The 22,537-nt window shown below is 42.4% G+C and overlaps 1 protein-coding gene across 2 annotated transcripts; it reads right to left on the reverse strand.

The window, feature by feature from the left end:
• Positions 1-1,388: 1,388 nt before the first annotated feature.
• On the reverse strand, positions 1,389-18,040 carry TMEM273 (transmembrane protein 273). Of its 2 annotated transcripts, XM_082286204.1 has the most exons (6): positions 17,929-18,040; positions 12,762-12,812; positions 11,905-12,015; positions 11,369-11,393; positions 2,418-2,444; positions 1,389-1,627 (listed from the first exon to the last, which is right to left on the reverse strand). In XM_082286204.1, the coding sequence occupies exons 1-6, from the start codon at positions 17,978-17,980 to the stop codon at positions 1,624-1,626; spliced, it is 270 nt and encodes an 89-aa protein (XP_082142330.1). In that variant the 5' UTR covers positions 17,981-18,040; the 3' UTR covers positions 1,389-1,623. The 2 variants fall into 2 exon arrangements, with proteins under 2 accessions (XP_082142330.1, XP_082142329.1); XM_082286203.1 differs by lacking the exon at positions 1,389-1,627 and having other exon boundaries at positions 2,244-2,444.
• Positions 18,041-22,537: the final 4,497 nt, after the last annotated feature.

Here is a 22,537-nt window from a genome sequence, read left to right on the forward strand (position 1 = left end):
CAGAGGATGCTGGCCAAGAGCTCCCAAAGTTCCCACAGCTGACATTTGCTGCCCTGTCTTCACAAGGTGAAAGAAAAGCATGGCTTAAAATACAAAAATCTTCCTGCTTTTCTTGCAGCTTGTGATGACAATATGTTATATACAGCATTCTTGAAAGAAGAGGTTTAAACAGAATAGAATCTACAGCATTATTTTCTGTACTGAGACCAAAGCCACAGACTCAAAACTTTGGTAAAAGTTGGAAAGTGTTTACAGAGTAACTTGGGTTTAAATTATTTAAACTACTGTAAATGTTTTGAAACAAAGCTCTAATTTTTCTTCTCATCACTCCCACTCTAAGAAGCTTGTAATTGGAGCCAGGCAAAGCAATTTTGATGTAATCAAGTCCACCAGAACACATAAGGCTGGAATGAAGGTGCTGGGAAACTGAAATTATTCACAATTTCTTATTGAACTTAGTGCATTGTTTTATACTAAAAAAATTGGGATAGGGAAATTCTGGAAATAGCAGATCAGCTTGTTTGTACAATATTGACATGAAGTGTCAACAGCACATGGAAAACATTATTTCAAAAAGAATTTTTTCATTTTAAATGACCATAATTAATATTAAATGGTTGAAATCATCACTACCCCCTACAAAAGACATCAGTTCTAAATCTAAAAAAAGATAAAACTCTAAATGAATGCAATGTTTTCCTACTAACACAAAACTGCAGCGATCTGCTAACCCACTGCTTTTGCGATGCCAGGTTCCCTTTCCGGCTCTCCCCTGCCCCCAGCCCTGGCCACTCCCTCGGGCTCTCCCTGTTGGTTCCTGTACCCCAACCCCGCCCAGGGACCGCTCCTGAGCCCCTGACAAAACCTCCCTCTGCCCGGATTACGAGGTCTCTCTGCCTCTGGGGATAGCGGGGGCAAGATGTGATTAAAGTCCTCTCAAACCCCTGTGGGAGACCCTTCTCGCCTCCTTTGCCATCACTGCTTGTAGCGCTGCCGCAGCAAGAGCGCAGGGCTGTCTGAAATGGGCTACGGGAGGGGGACCAGCATCGCATTCCCCAAGCATCCCTGCTGAGCTCTCAGGAAGCTACAGCCTGCTAAGATAAATCTAGAGATTACAACACAAAACATGTATTTCCTGAAATAAATGAGAAGCCTTGTTTTGTTTTAACCTCACACGAATGATTTTCCAGGTTGCTGAAATCATTATTTACTTATCTTGAAATATGGGTGTGACCATGAATTCTGCTGCTGAGTTATATTGCCACCTTTCTGATTACCTGGTATTTAACTGACTTTAGAAATCAATCATATACTTATCACAGACTAAAGAGGCTCTATTAATAAACAGAGATCATCTATTTTATTTTCCCCATACATTTGCTTCATATACATGTTGTGGGGGATTGCAGGCCATTTTGGTACAGGTAATTGAAGTTAGCCTGCACTACAAACTCTTCCAGTAAACAATCAATCAGCCTTTCAACTAAAGAACAAAGAAAAGGATTGGTATTGGTAAGATTCCTGCCTGTGCACAAGAGACTTCTATTGACCCTCAGACCAGGTAACTGTTGATTGCAAAAGGGTTATTGATCTTCTGTACTTTGGTTTCTTATTGCATTGCTGTCATCTGTGAAAGGAAAGAAAAATCACAGGTTAACAATAATTCTCTGGCTTTGGTTTTACCTGGATTGTCCCAGGTAAAACATCATTGTAAAAACTGAGCTGGGAGATACTCAGATAAAAATAACAGGAATTCTAGAAAATTATTAATGGAGGTGCCGGAGTTACATTCATGAAGTTCCTTTCAGTTCACTTTTCTTTTACTAGATGTTTCTTTGTGCCTTTGGAGGCATCTGTTTTTCCTAAGGGAATTAACAGAACAAACGCATGATTGTGGCTGTTTTGGTGAGTTCCAGATGCCCTTGTCACTGCCAGGTAGGAATCCACTGGCAGCAAGCCATACATTTTTGGGTAGCATCCCAGTGCTCCCTGTATTGCAGACACTGGACTATTGTCATTTGGGGTGCTTCCCAGTATTGGCTTGCCAGAGTGGGGAGCAGCTGAGCAGCCCCTGGATCCCTGCTGTGGCTGCATCTTCCCAGGAGTTTATTACTTCAAGTGCCTGCTGATGTGGGGCAGCTGCCTAGGGCAGACAGCCTTGCAGTGTGCTTGGCCCTTACGTTAGGGTGCTCCAGGTAAACCACTGGGAAGCTGGAGGACAGCACAGTTAAATTACCCACCTTAGCCCATGCAGAGTGTCCAGGAGACCTGGGCTGTCACTAGGAGCTCAGGGTAACCCCACAGCCTTTATTGCTGTGTGACCTTTCCCTAGTTGCATGTGCCTTCACAGCTGGGTCTGCCCAGTACTGTCACTCCACCTCCCTGTGCCACCAGCACCCCCTTCCCCCAGAACATACCTGTTCTGGCTTGATCCCGTGTTTGACCTGCAAAGCATAGAGAGTGAGCTATTAACTGTGACTTTCAGAGCAATAATCAAAGATGAGAATTCAAATGAGTAACACGTTAGAGTTGGGGAAATGCAGGAACTTTGTTATCTTTTCTTCGCTGCTCTAAATCTTTTATTCAGTTTTACTCCATCTAGTGTCAGTGCTTGGAAATACGATCTTCTCTTGCAGCCCTCGACTTGTTTATATTATATCTCAAGACTCCACAGGGAAATGAACTTCATCGCAGTCCACTCCTACAAAACTACTTAAGTATTTTCTGGTGTCTTTGCTAAAGAAAGATGTCACCGGAGATTTGGTGGGCAAGGACAATGCTTCACATAATTTGCCTCCGTCTTTTTTCCTTCTCTGAGAGAAATTTTGTCACTCATGTCTTTTAGAATGCTCTGCCAAAATTTTCTGTTCCTGAGAAATTCACTGCCCTGTTAGGCTCTGTAAGATTCTGATTCTCATCCTTCTAGTCTGACTGAATACAGTCCATGGGAGACCATATTATGACACTTAGATAGGCTGGAATCAGAGGGATTTTTTCTGTTCTGCTCCTTTTCCTCCCCTGTTTCTTTCTGTGGTTTGGGGCTGGGGCGAGTCAGCACAACTCTGTAAGGTGGCAGTGCCTGCACTGTCCTGCAGCACAGTCACAGCTAAGTTCCCATTCTGCCTGCTTTGCCCAGCCCCTGGGACCTGCCAGGGCAGCCAGGGATGGTGTCTGCTGGAATGCAAAGACAAAGGCTCACCTGTACCTGCCTGCTTGCCTGCAGCCTGGTGACCACACTGGATGTACCAGGGGATTGTCTCAGCTCTCCTCTGCCTGCACTGGTCTGGCACTTTGCAGACACAAGGAATTGCTTTTAGTGACATAGCTTTGACATTACCCAAGAGGTAACAGTTATGCAACAATATTTTTCAGCTTGTTCCATTTTGTGGCAGCTCTTTCCCAGAAAGGAAAGGCATTTCAAAACATATTTAGGGACCTGATATAGGCTGTGCTTATGAAATCATCAAAAATTTCTTCACACAAAATAACAGACTTTGGCCTGTAAAGTGCTACACAACTTTCTGTCTGGATCTGTAGCCATTTAAAAAACTACAGTATTTTTTCCACTTCTAACAACAGAACAGGCCAGTGCAGTGATATGAGCTCACTGAGGTGAATCAGCAATGGATTAGGTTCAGGGATGCTCACTTGATCCCTTCCCCTGCCTGTGTCAGAGGAGAAGAAGCTGGCAAGGAACTCCTAGGAAGCGCAGTTACTAAGTGATTGCCTGGATGGTCTAATACTGAGTAACTCAATTCTCTCCATATAAAAAGAGCAAACAAGAGACTGGCTGGGAGGCCAGTGCTCTTCTCCATGTAGTCCAATGCAATCAGTAAGTCACCCCAAGATAGTGGCTGTCTTGCTGATGCTCTCACACAATCTTCCCACTGTTGACAATGCCAGTTCCTGCAAGACAGGACAGTCCAGCCTTCCCTGGCACCTCAGTTGCAATATTTTACCAATTCCCTTGTGCCAGACGTCCTTGAACAACCTGATAACTCTGAAAATTATTTTTATGTTCTACTGCATTGATTTTTGGCAGGGCCGGTTTCCTGAGGCAGTGGAGAAGGGTGACTGCCTGAGCAGAACATACAGCTGTGCTGGGAAGGGGGGGAGGTGAAGCAGGCCTTTCTCTAGAGGTGGGACATCCTTTGCTCCCATGCTTTGCTCTCCTCCAGGGAGTCATGGAAGCTCATTCAAAGGAACCAGTTCACAAACACTTTAAAAAGTGTATTTCTGCCTACAAGGTTAGTTATTCTTCGTATCCCCAGCTTCTACCTCTCCTGGACCAGCACAAGCATTTCAATGCCTGTGTTGTAAATAAGATTTGGGAGTGGGCCAGGTGTTGTTTTAATACACACACATACACACACACAAACCTAATTACTTTTCAGGCAGTGGTTTTCTGTGTTTTTCTTTTAGAAGACCATACAAATTTTCCATTGACTCTGTGAGCCTCTGCAAAGTGTCTTTAAACCCCATCTAAATCTATATGGAAAGCCTTTAAGCCCATAAACTTCCGTGAACTGCTGAGAAATACACCACGGATCCCCAAGCATTTGCAGCCTACGAGGCAGAAGTCAGGATCACTTTGTGGTACTCATTGATTTCTTTCAGCTTGCTGTTTGTTCTCTGACACCAGGCTGTAAAGTACACATGGAATATGGAGAGTGGATGGTTATAAGCAACAATCAGGAGAAAAACAAACAGCTGTGCTAATACAAGTTATTCAAGGCAGAACTCTTGGACAGTAAGAGATCAGGGAACTGAAATAAAGTGACGTGATACACTGTACACATGATCGTAAAAAAGGATCTGTAAATAACCTTATTTTCTGAAATGTCACTGACAAAAGCTCCTAGGACCTGAAATCAGTGATTCCTTTTTCATAAGTTTAGTGTGAACTTGTGTGCAGAAATTAAATGTGATACAGGAAAATCGGTGAGTTGGAATATGCAGGAGCTCTGATTTGATGCTCTTCTTGTCTGACTAACACCTGTGGCACTCTTGAGTCTCTTGCGTCAAGACGCCTTGGTTTCTGTTGGTTTTAAGCTGTCCTTTAGCTATCATAGCAGCTTTCATTCCTACCTAATCCCATGTTGTCACTTCTCTGACTAGCCCTAGGCAACGCAAAGCTATTCAGTCTGTTTGGCAGGCTGGTGCTGTCAGGGAGCAGGAGGTTCTTTGCTTGGTGGCATCTCATATTTGAGTTACCCTAGGTGCCTGTTGACAGGGGTGAAGAGGGTACTCTTCCAGAAACATTTCTCCTTTTTTTTTTTTTCCTATCCAGAGTTGCAGCAGCTCGAGGGGAGGGTAGAGTTACTCGTTTATTGCTGGAATCATTTGCACCAGCAAGTTTGCCAGCAGCGACCACGATGGCTGTGGAAGGAATTGCCTGTGACAGGTGTCTGAATATTACCAGGAAAGCATTCTCCTGACTCAGCAGGTTTGGCACCAACTCTTACAATCAAATTATTGAGAGCTATTCAAGACTAGCCTCAAACAGTTGTGCAGAGGGGTAGGAAGGAGTAAGGATTCTTCCCTGTTTGGCAGCTGTGAAAAGGTCAACCACAAAGGCAGTCCCCAGACCCAAGAGGAGTACAGGCGCCCTGGGCCAGGTACCTTCCCAGGGAATGTGGAGGGTGGCCAGAGAGGAGCAAAAAATAGCCAGAAGTGTGGCTCTGCCCATCAGGCTGGTAGCTGGCATCAGTGAGATATGCTGTGTCCTGGAAACAGGTTTAATGAATTAATTTCACCCTAGCAGTTTGTGCCATATGTATGTGTGTAGTATATATTTATATATCTATATATCTATATATCTCACTGTCTTTCAGGGTGTGTGTGCCTGTATACAAAGTATTCCCTCAATCCAGGAATGGTGCTAAGGGAGCTGAGAGCCTACAGAGTGTCTTAGTGCTGCTTTTTAAAGCCTGCTGTCTCCAGCATAGTGCAAAGCTTAATGTCCTTGATTTTGAAGTGTGTTATAAAAAGATTAATTTCATTTTATGGAAGGGGTAACCTGAGCCAGTGATTTGTCCAAGGTTGTTCAGAAGAACAAGTTCAGCTAGACAGGGCAGTGACAGAAGTAGGTAGAAATACCAATTTATTGCTCTAGCCACTGGCAACTATTGCCTCAACACAGAATGGGTATTGACATTTTGTTTATGTAAATGTGTATGTACAAGGAGTTGAGACAGCCATTTCTGCTCAGATCATTTGCCCATTTTTAACATTTACACACACATGGATTTGTTTAGATCATCTCTGCTCAAATTTATTTGCAATAGTGTGCATTATTATGGCATTTGTGAAGCTTTAAAATATTTTCCATTAAACTCAGTTCCTAGGATGCATGCTGAGGAAACCTAAAGCAGTGAATACAGCCTTCAGTCTATCAACCACCTGTTGGTTGGATTGCCAATCCCTACAGTGCTGAGTGAGGATTTGGGCCTGTCCCAGTGTATCAAAGGGGCCAGACTCATCTTGTGCAGGTGGTATCTACTCAGTGAAGTGCAAATGCACTTCTGCCTAAGAGGACTGGAGCCCTCCAAGTTGTATTCCACTCCCATTCTCCTGACAGCTCTTCACTACTGTTTTTTGGCCATGGTGGCAATGTGAATAGAGGCTCTGCAGTCAAAACAGACCACACAGGAATAATTTGTGACTGATTTTGCAAGGCTTATTTGGATCATTGAAGATCCAAACTCTGGTTTCCCTTCTATGTAAACCACTAACTACTTATGACAACTTTGTTGACCTGATGATTGAATTGTACATAGAATATGCTACTTGTCAGAATGAAAGACTTTGTGAAGGTCTGTTTTGGGGAAACAAGAGTGGCAAGTGAAAGAACAGCTTAGAGCATAACTGAGGGATGTTGAGAGAATCCATTCACCCAGAGGTGTCAAAGATTCTGCTGAATCTACGTGGCTGGTCTGCTACAGACCCAAGAAGATGAAACCGACTGCATAGTTTAAAAGGAATATTCCTGGGAGAGGAAAAGAAAAAATGGCTTGTTTTAGGAGAGTACAGATAGAAGCAGGCGACTTGCTGCCAGGCTGTGGGCTGAACCTATAGTGGTACCTGTGAATAGCTGCCACAGTATCTGAGTGGCTGCAATGCATTTCAGTGCCCAGCATCCTGGGCAACCTGTGTTCTCCATATGGACCTTTTTCCCTTGTGACCCACTCTTCCAGTGACACTCTCAGACAAGGCCAAAATGCCTTTTTTTTCAATTTGTATTTACTTATGGATTTTGATTTGTAAATTTTGGGACCATTTTCCAAAGGACTCCCACATGTGGCTTTCTCAAGTACCCACTCTAGCATCAAAACTATATCTCCAGTTAAGTTTATTTAAAGTTTATTTGTGAGCTCAGACTCTGGTGACTAGACAGATTGTGTCTCTCATTTGCAGGTGATGGGACTCATGTCTATATTTTTGGCTTCCTAGTTGTTAAATGATGCATTCTTCAATTCACTGCTATAGACCAAGTTGGACTATTTGGATCAGAAAGAGCTGTTCTCATCTCCAAAACAAGATGTTTTTCTTTCTATCTGACTTTAAACCTGTTTGAAGGATATGATATTTTTAGATCAGATCTTGTTCACTGTCCCTGCCTGTCAGGCTACAGACCTGAACATCACAAAATGCTAAGAAAAAGACTCTTGTTTCAGATGTTTAGGCTGCCACAGTTCTGATGGAAGAAACTGCAGCTCAACATAGAAACCTGCACATATGATTGCCCAAACCTAGTCTTTTCCATGCCATCCATCTCCAATGTTTATATTTTCAAAGTGGATGATTTCACCTCCTATGCAATGTATGGCACTGGTTTTAGAGACTTTTAGCACAGATTAGAGGCTTTCAAGGTGCACTAACATTCCAAGACCACCTCCACTCACCTAAAGAATTCTCAAAAGTTCTCAAAAGTATCCAGTGTTTCTCAAGCACAGCCTAGCAAAGGAGAGAGAAGTTGGTCCCTTAGAAGTCAAAAACACCTGGCAAGCAGCTCCCAAGCTCCTCCTCTCTTCCATCAAATGTCAGAAGAATTTGTGTATTGCATTTAAAACCTGATATTCTACTGAATGATTTACATGGAGTCCTGTAGAACCCAGTGAGCTGCATGAGGAATTTTGTGTGCGCTGTTTCCCAGGACGTGTTGACAACAGATTAATTTGTGGCAGGTTTAAAAGATGTACTTTTTCCCTTTTAGTAAACATTCTCTGTCCCTCCACCCTTCTCCTTGTCTCTGTAGGTCTCTTTCTTTGTCTCCTGTCAGAATAAATCTAGGTGACATGCACTGTAGTTAACTCAAAATATTGCCAGCATTAAATGTGCCCAGACATTTTTATGAATACATTAAACTTGCATGAAAATTTTAGGCATTATAATTTACCAAGCTTACACCAAGATGGCATTTGATACTGACATGAGCTATTAATTAAAAAAGAGGACGTTAAATAATTGTCAGTTGATGTATAAATTGCTGTTTTGTTGGCTGACAGAATCTTGCCTCAAGCCTTTTTCTTCTCAAGCGTTAGTAAATATCCCATTGAATTTAAGGGCAACCCATTGTGAATTGTTTAAATCTTAATGTTATGTACCTGACTAAATAAAGTGGTAAATGCTATTAATTACTTCACAATGAGCTATCATTATCATGTGGGTATAGAAACACTTTTTTTTTTAGTATTTTGGAAATTATCAAGGGAGACACATCTGAATACTTCCTGTTCTTAGTGAAAATCTGTTCTTGGAATGGGTTGGTTAGGTTCAGTACCAGCTAACTGGGGTTCTGACCTAGAGGATGATAATCTGCATCAAGGCCTTCAGCTGGTACAAGGCTGAGCAACTCCATCAGCTATGAAAGTACAGTGCTGGGTGATGCCCACTCAGAGTATGTCCCAGCTAGGGAAATATTGAGTGGCTGATGGGGTTTGTGGGAATAATGATGTGAAATTTAAAACAAAATTTGGCTAAAGGTGAATTTGGTTGAGTGTTCTATCAGTTGGATTAAGTATTTTTTTTTTTCCTGAACAAGCATTAATAGTCATCACTGGTCAAGCAGAAAATTAAGCTGTTTGCAGAAGATTTGCCAGTTGTCCTCTCCAATCCTAAAGAGATGGTCTCTCGATTAACACTGAGGGTTTCAGGTTGCCTGTCCCTGAGGGATTCAGGATGGCTATATGGTTGGTTGGAGAAAATCAGGTGATTTCAGATGATAGATTTCACTTTATCAGAGGTTTTCCAGGACTAGCCACTGGTCTAAAAATTCCATGAATTACAAATCCATAGGGAACTGAAGCAGGTAGATAAAATCAACTTAGACCTAATTACCATATGCCTCTCTGGTGACCTGAATAAATCCTACTAAGGATTAGTTTATTAGGGGCATTTTTAAATGTTTGCTATGGCTCTGGTTGTATTTTTACTGCCAGAGGTTTCCTCAAGACCAGTAGAAGGCTATAGTGTTTCCACAGATTAACACCAGCATTATAGAATCCCCTAGTGACCCACCAGAGAATAATACATAGATGCCCTGAAGTGAATGAGAACAAAGATTTGCTGGTAAATTACAGACTACCACAGCAGAATTGAAAAGTACAGTGATTAAGAAGTGACAGTGGATTACTAGGTTTTTTCCTACTTAGCCATAAAAGTGTAGTCTTTAACATAAATAGTTTTACCCCAAAACATTGTGAAATTAGAGTTTCTCTCACTGGTCAGTGTCAGTGGCTCTAAGGCAAAATGTTTGTGTATTGTGTCACACTTCCAGCCTTAAGACCAGAATTTTGTCATGAAACTGGAAATTTCATTCTACCTTTTAGCAAATGCCTGTAGACTGGGATAAGGAAATATCAAAGAGGTCAATGTAAGGTCACCATTAAAGACATTAAATTTTGCTGCCACCACAAAGTCAGTCACTTCCCCTAGAAAGATCAGAGGATGATATAATAAATGTTCAGACTGTCTCTGAAGGAAAATATGGCACATAATAAACAGCAAAGGGAGCTAGAGAAGCCCAGTGTGGAACAGTTCATAGATCATACCATCTGCATTTCACCCAGGCAGTAAATCTACCACTGCCTTCCATGTTTCTTCTTGTCTTTGTCCCTGTCATCCCTTTATTCTCTTTTCTCTTGACTCTGGTCTCTGGCTTTTCTGTTCTGGCTTAGCTCTTTCTCATGACTTTCCTATTCATTGTTCTGTCTTTACTGTCCTGAAAGCAGCATAAAGTTTACCAAGTATTCTATGTTTGTTCTTCTGACCTTATCATAGTCCTAATCTATTTCAGGTTAATGCACAGGAATTGCCAGAGTCTTGTCAGAGAATGGTGTATTACTAGAAAGGAAACATTTTGTGCCAGTTACCACTGGGGGAGTGTCCCCCTGGGAAAATAACAAATCCTTCAGGACTGGGGCCCTTCTCTGCTGGGCACACAAAGCATTGAAGCCGTTGCTGCAAAGGGTGTCCTTGCTTTGATCTTTAATTCTGTGTTTACATATGCTGTGCTCTCTTTATGAGGAATGGCTGTGATAGGGACATCCTTCTATCCAGCTCTCTGAGGGAGGCCAAAAGCCATTTCTGAGATCATCGAGTACAGCTGTTGTCTTCACTTGATGAGAATGCTCATTAATTAATGTTTGGGGTTTTTTTAGTCACTTATAAAATGTAGCAAAGGAACACAAAAGAGTCACCATCTGTAGGATACCATGAGCCAACAGACAACTTGCAGTCCAGAGTTTCTGCTCCTGTCCCCTTCTCCATTGCCTGCCCCTGGGGGAGATGCAGAGTGACCATTGCCTACGAAGGCTGGCCCTGCTCTTCTGCTGATGAACTGGTCAGGTGCTCAAACCCTAAAATGGCCTTACTGTTTTGGGTAAGGGGGAGGATGGTAAAGGGCAAAGAGGCATCCCTTCCAGCAGGAATGATCATTGCGTGACCTTGACTTGTAAGAGCCTGGAGTGAAGGGAGTTCTCAGAACTGAGATCCAGACACAGTAACCTTAGACGAAGCCATTTACGCAGAATTTGCTGTTATTATACATAGAACAAACAAAACAAAACAAACAAAAAACCTAACAAACAAAAAAAAGACCCCAAAAAACAAAAAAGCTTCATCACAAGTGTTTGAAGGATTTTAATTTTAAAAACAATCTGTCTGCTGAGTTTTCTTGCATGTTTCTGAAATGTTAAAATGCTGTTAGAATAAAATTCCTTTTTCCATGCAGATTCACTAGATATCCCAGGCCTCTAGAGCCTTATCATGTGTGTTATGTGCAATCATTCAAATGTGGGGAAGCATCATGCATAACAAGAGAGAGAAATTAAAAGTTGTGCATAAGAGAAAACATGATAACTCTTACCTTCTATCCATTTTGCCATCTGACTCTAAAGTGAGAAGAGGAAAATGTGATTAGTTAAAAACAAGGAACAGAGGGATGATAGGCCTCCACAGAATTTGTGAGGAGACAACTAGGAGTCCACAGTTACAGCTGGTAAAGATCCAGCCATCCTTTCTGAGGAAAAACTCTTTGATATTAGTTGTAGCGTGCAACTTTCCTAAAGCCCTTCTTGATTCTAGCAGCTGGAATATCGCATGACAATTTTGTCAGAGCTGTATCTTAGCTAATACTTTGTCTGTTTTGAGTTTGGTTGTAGCATATCCCCAGGGTATCATGAGAAACAAGTCTGAGACTGAAGAGTAGAGTTGGTTATACTGAAATGTGAATCTGCAGTTCTAGGCAGTCCAGCAATTCAGACACTTCTAAAATAGTTCTTCTCAGGAAAACCAGAGCTGCTGTACATACACAATTGCTAACACTGAAGCTCAGACCTGCTGTATCAGAAGATGAGGAGAGCTAGATCTATGGATAAGGGATTAGGAGTATGTTTTTCTTACCTTCAAAGACACTGTCAATCATTTTGGTTTTGGTCATGCAGATTACTACTGCTACAAAACTGATTGCTAGAACTGCTCCCAGAATAACTCCTATAATAACATATGTGTAATCTGCAAACATTGAAAACAAGTCAGTGAGTATACACCATTAAATAATAAATACATTCTTTGAGGTTCAGATGTGCCAAACTTTAAATGAATCCCTAAAAAGAAAATGCTGAGCCAGACTAGGTATCTGAGAAGAGTCTGAGTCTATTCTTTCAAACCCCAGCATACCATGAAGCCATGTGAACCTGTGGCTAAGGGGCTCGAGGATATTCTATGATAATGAACAGCTTCAGCTTCTGGTGTGTGCAGGTCTCAGCTGAGTTTTAGAGCTAGGGCTTTACTTTTCCCCCCAAAACCAAAATCCACCATCCCCACTCCTTTGCCACTCTGTATCCTTCCAAACTGTTACTCCTGCTTTCCATAGCTGCACATGCACATATCCACCTCCCAGTCCCTCACCTCCTGCCCTGCCCAGCTGTTCTGCCTCTGTAAGTCTTTGCTGGGAGGAAGCAGAATTTTTAAGTGTAAACTATGATCTGTGTTGTGATTTGGCATCACTGTGTGTACAGAAGGGTCCTCCTTCATCCATCAGGCTGTGTTCAGGGTCTGAGTCCCATGCTCTGTCCTCCCTACACGTAATTTAAAGTGTCAGTCACATGACAGGACTCTGCAGCACTAGCCAACTACAAACTCAATCAGATGCTTATGTTCTACATATAAAAGTTATACAAAGTCTTCTAAGGACATTCAGTTGTGTTGTTTTGCCTCTAACTTCCTGTCTGGAAGTGAAAATCTCACCATAAACTCACCTATTTCCTCCTCTGGGTTTCCAGAAGCATATACCTTTGCTCTCCGAAAATCTGGAATGGAAATATTTTAGCCTGTTAGGACATTGAGCAGAATGCCATTTCTGGCTATTTCCAAGGGGATAGTTGATTCTAATAATTTTTAAGATAGAATACAAGGCTTCCTGCTGTAGTGAAGTGTTATCAGTCCAGTTAATGAGGGCGTCCTAGAAATGTGGTCACACTGTGCCAGTTTTTGACCAGAAGAGAAAATACAATTCCAGAATTTTATGTTGCCTTAGCACTGTTTCCATTCCATGGTTTTGTCACTGCAAGCCAGAGAGCTCTCTACAAGAGAAGCTGCTATAAATCAAGAGGAAGGTTACAGATACACTAAGGCTAATGAGACATGCTAATAGGTGAGGATATGGCATAGCCCAACACCCCTTTAAAGAAAAACACGAATCCCAATCCTGCCTTGTAGTTCCAGTCGTCAGAATGTGATTTATTGCTGGCAGAGAAGAGAGTCTTTTCCTCTTGCAAGCAAACTTTGTGGACTGGAAGCAAACCTTTTCAGAGACTTCTATGCCAAGTACTCTGTTCATAAAAAGGACAATTCCTGGCTCTTCCCTTCTCTGTAAAGCCACTGAGCCATGCTGCCTGATGCTCAGAGTGTGCCAGGCCCTCAGAATGGAGTGGCTTTGAAGAAAACAATTCATTCCCATATACTTTATGAAGAAAAAATAATCAATATTAAAAAAAAAAAAAAAAAGAGAAAAAGGAAAGGTCCTGTTTAGTGTCAATGTTGCATGATTATAGGAAATTGTTAAAAATGTACACTCAATTTTTTTTTTTTTTCAGTGCAAGGATATTTCCACCAAAGCCTTCTCAAGTAGCTCCAAATGATGTAACTGCTGTGTAGCTGCATGAGGTGCCTGGACCATGAGAAGGCTTTGAAGGCAGATATGACTCCTGCATGCTGCTAAACTCCTGTCCCCTGCACATGCTTCAGGCAGAACATGAAGGCACTGCTTTTTGGCCAGAGTGGCAGTACAGGTGGGAATACAGCTGCTTTTCATCAACATCTACATCATCTTTTCACTGGCATTCCCCACCATAGCAGGGAACTGGGAGGGAGTATAGTCTGGCTGAAACCCAAGTAGAATTTTAATGTCTTAAGTGCACTCAGTTTTACTACTGCTAAGGTGTCCAACATTGCAAGTCCCACCTCCTCTCGTCCACTTTTTGCGGAAAAAAATTTTATTTTCTTGAGGTATGGGGGGGGGGTCTGTGCTTTCATTTGTTTTCCAGTAAAATGAATGCTAGAAACATGACTGCTTTTTAACTTGAAGCATAGTCCTTATGTTCCAAAACAAGGCATTTTGGTATCTTTTGTGTCTGCTTTTCAAACTACTAAAGCCCTTGAGCTGAGTGTGGGCCCTGGGGCTTCCAGGGTTATGTCAAAAAAATCTGATATATTGAGTGGCTTACAACAGATCTGTTTTTATTTCCTGGTCTTAATCACATTTCTATTCCCAAATTTTAATAAATTACAAATCAAGCTTCAAAAATCTGGAGAAGAGCTTTAAAAAATCTTGAGTTTCAGAGCAAATGTATTTTGGGAACTATAATTCAGAGCTGAAACTCCTTTTTTTTTTTTTTGCCAAACTTTTCTTCGTAATGAAAATGTCTGGAAACTTATTTTATACAAGCAGAAAGGTAGAAAGGTTTTCCCTCCAAAACCTCCATGACACTCAGAGAAGGAGTTGTAACAGGTAGAAATCTATGCTTATACTGGCTATACTAAATGACCAAAATCAAAGTTATAAAGATAAGGAAATTCAAAGAGAAAAAGAAGGTCTAAGGCTACACAGTGGGCATAAAAAGCATAGCTTCTGTTTTTTGGTATTAAAAACCAGTCTCTTTGCTCTCGCCTGTGATTTTATTTCATTATAAATTTTATAAAAACACCTTTCTTCCATCCCCTTAATTATTCCTTGTGCCCATATGAAGAATGTTTTAAATTCAAACATAATAAAAGTGATATTGTATTACTTTTATTATCCTAATGATCATAATACATAGACCTTAATGTATGCTTTCTAATGGAATTAAACCAGTGACAGATTATGTATTTTATGGCAGAAATAATATTTTACATGGAATATTTTATGTAGGTCAGTTTAATACATTGAGATTAAGTTATTAGTTTCTTTTTAAAAAGGGAGGGAAATTTCTGAAAACCCACAAGACTAAAGAGAATATTTTCAATTCGTACTTTCAAAATGCTTTTAATTAAGGTTTAATATCGTTTACTGGATGCTGCTTAAATACTGTTTGCTTTCAAAAACAGTTTAGGTGGATTCTATTTGTTTCAGTTTTTTCCTGGGTGAAAAGAGGTGGATTAACTAACTCAAATACACATTTTTCTGTTTGATCTTAATCTTATCTGCAATTTAGATCTTTCGGGGATGTACAAAAACCTTCCCATTTGGGGGGGTTAGAAATGATGCCTTAAACTCTGCAGTGCCCTCGTCCCAGTGCTGGATTTCTGACTCTCTCTGTAGAGGGTTTAGACTAACACATCTTGAATAAACCCTCTGGACTTGCAGAGTATTTGCTTATGTGTGGAAGAGCCTAGCGGATGAATTGGATACCCACACTCGAGTGACTTGTGGATCATTTTTCAAAGCGCCTCGAAGCAAGTGACGGTGCTGTTTGCCCTCTCCGGTGTGCCCGGCTCGGCCACAGCGTGCAGCTGCGGGGGAGGTGTGCCCCCGGCTCTGGCAGCCCCAGCAGGCGGGGGAGATACGCGGGCTGCGTCTCCACCGCCGGGGAACATCTTGGTGAGTGTGTTGTGGGCAATGAGGAGATGAGACTGCAGCCTGGATGGGTCCTGCGTTACACGTGGGGGCAGTGCAGAAAGAGGAACTGTGGAGCTGCTGTGGGAGCCTGCGGGAGGAGCCGGGCTTGCTGAGCTGTGCTGCAGCCAGGCACGCAGCGGGGAAGCTCTCCCTGCCGGCTGCAAACAGTGCTCTGCCACTGCGGTTACCCACTGCAAGGTAGAGCTGCTGAGCAAGTGATGGACCCGCAGATAAATACTCTGGGCTGGGAGCCTCTAGTGTGTGATCCCGGTGTAGCTCTGGGCAGACTTAGCGCTCGCCAGACCTGCTGCACGCAGAGCTGAGCCAAGCAGAGAGCAGATTCTGAGCCACGCCGGTGTCCCTGTGCGCTCTGCGCCACAGCGGTGCCTTGCCCAGAGGTCAGCGCAGCGAGGAAAATGGTGCAGAATGCAATTTGGGCATGAGATCAGGGAGCAGGAAGAGCTCCATTTCCCCACCGGATTAGGTGTTGTAAGCCACTCCTAGCCATAAGCTGCAGTGATAAACAGCAACGTGTGCTTCGTTCTTCACAGTGCACAGCACTTGCCTTAGTCCCTTTGCTTGTTGCCTCCTGCTTCCACGTAACTTTCTTCTCCCTTCCTCCAACAACTCATATTTCTCCTCATTGCAGCAAACAATGGCATTGCAGCAGCCAGGAGCTCAGTGCCATTCATAATTGAGACAGCAAATAGGAAAGGAAGCAAGTATCTGGGAAACCTAGAGGCAGGGTAGAAAAAAGGGATGGCTCACAGGGGATATCTGAGCAACCCCAGAGTCAAGTAAGGAATGCCCATGACAACAAAGAGGTTACAGGCAATTATCCTGCTGGAAGCCACTCCTGAAAACCAACATATAAAAATGAAAGTATTTTAGCTGGTATTTAGTGTAGCAAAACTTCCAGCCATGTGTAAATTTCTTAATATAGGTGCTGTTGGCATCCAAGCAAATGAGTCCTTTCACTGGAATTCAGAGGCAAAATCCTTCACTCTAGTAATAGATGAGCACAGGAGTAACTCTGACATGGAGACAGGAATTGTTTGAGCTCTAGTCTGTTCCACGTACGGCTCCATCCATTGCATATAGCTTGCCTGTACCTTTCCATGTGAACACCTGCAGGCATTTTCTCTATTGCAAAACGCCTTTTGTTGTTAAACGTGTCTTGCTGCTCCTGAGTCTGCATCTCTTTGCTCTAAGCAAATGCTACTGCACTAATGGGACTTGTGCCGTTTGATTGCTGAGCCGTAACCAGTCAGTCACTAGGGACCTGTCACAGCTGACTTCACATCTCTAAGAATAGTTACCTATATCCCATGTGGTGGACAGTCTCCACTCCTCTGGAGTCTTGGAAGTGCCTGTAGAAAGGTGCAGAGGGCTTGAAGGGCCAACAAAAAAAGACAGTGAGAGCAACAAATTCCTGTGTGCACCCTGAGAATGGGTACCTGCAGGGTAGAGCACTGCTGTAGATCTGTGGACAGCTTTGCAGAAGGTGAGGCAGGAGTGGATATCCAGTGGATGCAAGCTGCAATAACTGGTCTGCATGTCTTGGGTGGGGCAAACTGCCCTTGTGGGATTCCCCAAATGTAGATGGTGATTTTCTGTGAATGTCTGCATGAAGCAGGGTAGTATGGGAGGAGCTCATTAGGTAAAAGCTGAGGCTTTTGCCACCAGAGGGTGGTGCCTGCCCCCTTACCAAACATCCCGGGACGGCAGTAGCCCATGGAACTGCCGGCAGCTCCCTCATCCCCGTTAGCCCACACTGCCCAGTGTTATATGAGCCCTGCTGAGGCTTCCTAGCCATGAGCCCCACTTCCTCCCTGCACAACGAGGAGATGAGTAAGAATGAAGGAAAAAACGGGTTGTGAGAAAGCCCTGCTTTGGGCCAGCAGGGAGCATTAGAAACAGCGTGAATCAGGAGCACGAAAGTCCAAAAAGGGAGAGTCGCAGAGTCCAAAAGCAGCTTGCAGTCAGCATGCACACAGGTCAGCTTTTCCCTCACACTCTGCTGAAGTACTGTTTCCCGTACAGTGCCAAACCAGGTGCTCAGCAGCTCGGCCATCTCATCTGCAATGCTGCAGGCATTTAACTTCACGGTGTCTTCTGGATTGAGCGCAGCCGAGCCCTTTGCACCCAGAATAGGAAATGTGAGCTAGAAAACTCAGCAAAATACTCCTCTGGTTCAACAAATGTTTTTTCTCCAAGAAACAAAGTTTTACACAAGATATGTACAATTAAGCTGGGGAATAAGTAAGCCCACCAAGCTCAGGAAAAAAAGCTCTCAAAAAGAATGGAAAACAAGTTAGATCACTTACGTAAGAGAAGAAATGCTGTTGGAACTGATATCCAGCTTGTTAGTAAGGTCATTATGAAGTTGTGACAACGGAGGGGTTTCACCCAAGTTTTCCTGAGTTTTGCTGTTCTGCAGTGTCTTTAAAAAAAAAAAAAAAAAGGTGAAGCAGGTCACATGATCGTGGAGAAACTACAGTCACATCCTGAGTAGTTACATTTGCAAACAGAAGTGTCCTTTTTTGGGTTTAAGTTCAATATATAAGCAAACTTGAAAATGTTTTGTGGAGAAGGTAGACAGCCAACAGTCACAGCCTGGTTCAGCTGTTTTGCTCTCTAAGGGGCCTTTAAACACTAACAGTTATTTTTACAAATTGAAAATGTCCTGCCATGGTGAATTTGTTTCTGCTGAAATCTTCTAAATCTGTGGATAAGCAAGTGGATTTTCTGTCTTAGAAGAAGAACCTTCTGAGGCATTCTCTTTCAGTATTGCCAGCTTTCTTATGAACTCAACTTGAATGATATCATAATGTTTTGAGAAGAGCACTTATTTGAATATTTCCCTTTCATAATCAGCTTTTTCAGGAGCAGAGGAGAAGCAGCTCACTATGGCTGCTAAGCCATTGCAAGCCAGTTCCCAGATAGTAACTTCTAACTAAGAAAAATATCTCAATGTTCCTGGCCTATTTTGCGATGTGAAGCATTGGTACAACTGACTGAGTGTGGCAGATGTCATAGAAAGTATTTGTTACTGCTCTGACCTGCAGTGAGTGTTGGTGTGCACATACACCTGTGTGTGTGTGTAGTTCATTTTTGCTCTTTCACTACTCCTGGTTCTCTATGGGGTCAGAGTTGGAAACACCAAAACCAAGAAAACAAAAATCTCTGCACCAGCTGGATGGAAAATGTCACGATGCTTGTAAGAAACCTTCAGTGGTTTTGTACCTCATATGTTTCATCTACAAATGATCCCATGCTTTAAGGTTCCTGAAAGCCTGTTATTGAAGGAATAGCAGGAATGTCAACTCTCTTGTTTAGTTTTGAGGTTTGGTGGTTGCTTTTTTATTGGGTGGGGGTGGTTTTGTTTTGCTTTGTTGCTTCTTATTTTGTTTTTGTTGCTTCTCCTGGCCCAAATCAGCAATCTCAAGTAGTTTCTGTATTTCAAAGAAGGAACTAAGCATCTGAGTATTTGGCTGAAATTGCTAAAGCGGTTTGCTTTATTCCATTGCTGCTTTTCCACAAATGCTTCAAAGAGCTTAGCTGGGTGACTGCACACAGCTGACTGCTTAAACTTCACTGTTCTTGTTCACAGCATACCTCCAGTGAGGAAAAGCACTGATCAGAATAAGCCAGGTTTAATATAATCCTGCTTTGTCGTAGGTTTATTCTGATTCTTGACCAAACTGAGAAATGTGGTTTCACGCACAGTCATCATTATCAGCCTTCTCTCTATCCTTCACCATCCAGCCACTGGGCAGGATATATATGTTTAATTAATTCTGCTTTTACCTTCGACCTGTAAATAGTGGGAGTAATGTCAGATTTATACGTTATATGAATAACAAGGATTTCTCAGGAGACCCTGTCTTGGTGAAAGAGGCTAACTGTAATTTTCAGCTGTGAGTAATTGTATATAATATAATCCTAAATGATTTTTCTTCTGTAATTTCATTAGAGTTTAGAAATTTAATTAGATTTTGAATCACTCTGAAATAAAGTAGCAAAACACCCAGAGACTAAGTGCAGTGGTTATTTTGTCCTCCGAGGCCAGAATTCTTGGTCTCAAATTGGCATGTGTTCATTAGGAGGAAGTTTGCAGAAGTTCTTGATATATTATTGTCTTTCAGAATGGACTCTGAATAGGTCTTTGGAGAGCATTAGAAGAGCACACAATTATTATACAGACTCTTTTTGAGGTTTAAGATCATCTGCCTTTCATATACTTAATAAAAATATGCCTCTAAAGTTGTTTAAGAAACTGTGGAGATAGGAAAGATGCTACTCCAGTGCCTCAGTGCTCTTCCTGGTTTATTAGCAACTCCAGTACCTGTGTATGATGATACAGAGAGGAGTTGTTTGCTTTACTTTAATGATTAGGTAGGTTTATGGTTATTTTTATTGCTACACATATGAACTGTCATGGTGGCTGTAATTAGAGACACACTAAAATGCTGTTCCTTCAGTTCCATCTGAGGTTCAAAAGAAATCTGTCCTGGCCAACTTTGATTCTCTGAGGAATTAGTCCTATGGGCAAAAAACGGACTCAGGTAGCACTGAACAGCACGAAGCCAAGACCAGTGCAGCAGCTTCTGATAGCATGGGGCACCAGGATAGTTGTGGGTTCAGAAAGGAGATTCTCTTAAAAGATGAAAAAAGGAAATGTGAAATGAAGAATTTCAGCAGGACAAATCAGACAAACTTAAAAAGCTCTTTCAATAATGGCAAGCCAGCCTATTTGAAAATAAAGTAGTAAGTCCAATGCAATGGGATGCATGTCAGTCCTGAAGTGAAAAGCCAAAAAGAAACCCCCCCCAGTGAGTAGAATGTTCTGTTACAGACTGACCCATGCAAACATTGCTGACTGACTCATGTCAGCATCCTGTTGACAGGATTCCAGCATCCTCAGTGTTTGCCACTGCAGGCCCACATGGAGTGAAACAATTCCTTGGTCTGATCCAAGGGGTCATTTCCTTTTTTTCATTAACAGCTCTCGATGAGAGCTCATCGTCACACAAATCCAGTCCTTGGGCTCAAATATATGCTTTCAGAGTGTGGCCAAGTTAATCTTGAGTCCAATTGAAAAGAAAGAAGAAAGATTGAAAGATTTTGTGCACTTTGCTTGATAGATGCCAATGGTGATTAGACAACCTCAGGCAGCCTGCTGTGTGTGGATGTGCTGCCTTCCATTAACATGCCATGTCACATCATGGGACAAAATGAAGAAAACATGTTCAGGCTGGTTACTGCCAAAAAATCAAGGTGCTTTTGCTATGGGCATCCAGAACAAATGGAAACTATGCTTGAAAACTCACAGCTGCTCTTCCTTTGCTATTTTCTCTATCACCCCCTCTGTCAGGACTCTGAGCTGCTGGGACAACTGGAAGGGATTCCATGTCACAGCAAGCAGCAGAATCACAGATGTCGGGTGTGTTAACAAAGGGAAACACGCCTGCCCCAGCTATGTAATGCTTTCCTGCCTTGACATTAAGGAATATTGTGGGAAACCATTCAGCATTTCAGTCTTGCTCCTTTTTTATTCCCCTCCATCTCTCTTTCCTTTTCCGTGTAAAGCAATGTATTATGTTACAGAGGTGCTGATACATTTTAAAAATGTGTTTTCTGGATTTTACTTGAGGGTCTCTATAGCTTGGCCCTATTACCAGCTCAGAGAGGTGCAAGGAGGCAAAGAAAAAAGCCTTGGGACATGTACTCAGGTCTCTTGTGTACATCAGGAAAGACAGTGCTGAAGTAGTCTCTACATTGTTTGTGTCATTGCTGAAATCTTTTTGAGAGAGCAGCTGGAGGAGGAGATTCTTCCACCGATCATATATTCTCTGAAGCACTGTAAGTCCCAGTGGCGATACTGTAGTGTTTGTAAAAGTGCCAGAGGAACTGGGATGCTACAGGAGGAAGAAACAATCCTGAAGCTGATGAAAGAAGTCCTTGTGGGAGAGTTTGGCTCTCTGAGCAGTGAGTGTTGGACTGGGTGACCCTAAATGAAGGGTTCCAGTATTCACCGGATGATATTGTCTGGTTCTCTGGTTATCTTGGTCACCAGAGGGGTGTTGGTTGATAAAGTTCCTTTACTGAGGCAGCACTGCTGGAATTTTTCCTATGTAGGTTTTCACACGGCATGAACAAAACATGCCAGGCAGCCTGGCTTTGTCATTGTTGCATATTCTGGTACACTCAGCTGTGTCTTAAAATACCTTTGACGTGTATGATGATAACTTAGAAAGTTCCTAAACAACCTCTGAAAATGTCTGGGTGCTTACTCTCTGAAGGTGGTGTGTGTTGTGGAGGAGCAAAATGCAGTGGTTGGGATGTTTCAGAGCAAGAGAAAAGGGTAAAGTGTGTCCAGTTTCCATCCAATATTCTTCCATCTCCTGTCCGTCTGTATTCTGTATAAGCATGTTGGACTTTATTAAAGGGAAACCATGGTGAGTTTCCTCCAAATTATCTACTAAAGAGCATAGGTGTTGGAGTAGCAGAAATTTTTTTTGTCTCTCCTCTTCCAGGTGTAAAATAGGATTTTCAACAGAATAAATCTTCCAAGAAAATACGCCGTAAATGTGGAAAGGTTGAGCGTCTTTCCGAGGAATGAACGCCTGAAAAACACCAGTTGTTCCTTTTCGCGAATGTAGATTCAGTGTACCATAAAAGTGGTAATCCATGTAGTTCATGTCCCTGTTATGCCCTCTTGGCTGCGTCACCCGCTGAGTTGCATTCTCATGATGTGCTGTAACCAGAGGACAGAATGATCCATTGCACTGGCACAGCAAAAATTTGATGCGTCCAGGGAATTTTTTTCTTTTGCTAGTCAATTCAACCATCAAAAGAGGGGACATGAAATGTGAGATAAGTAACTTCCACAAGAAAGCCTGGTAAGTTTCTGGGTAGATGTGTTCAGCTGGT

Source organism: Coloeus monedula, assembly GCF_965178545.1.
Source record: "Coloeus monedula genome assembly, chromosome: 8".
Classification (NCBI taxonomy): domain Eukaryota; kingdom Metazoa; phylum Chordata; class Aves; order Passeriformes; family Corvidae; genus Coloeus; species Coloeus monedula.

Bases quoted from the DNA above. Each gene is read 5' to 3' on its own strand.
- TMEM273 (XM_082286203.1), bottom strand. From the start codon at position 17,980: ATGACCTTACTAACAAGCTGGATATCAGTTCCAACAGCATTTCTTCTC. The intron at 12,016-12,761 runs GTGAGTTTATGG...CAATGTTTGCAG, and splicing joins AAACCCAGAGGAGGAAATAG to ATTACACATATGTTATTATA. The intron at 2,445-11,368 runs GTAAGAGTTATC...TATGCTTTGCAG, and splicing joins GATGGCAAAATGGATAGAAG to GTCAAACACGGGATCAAGCC.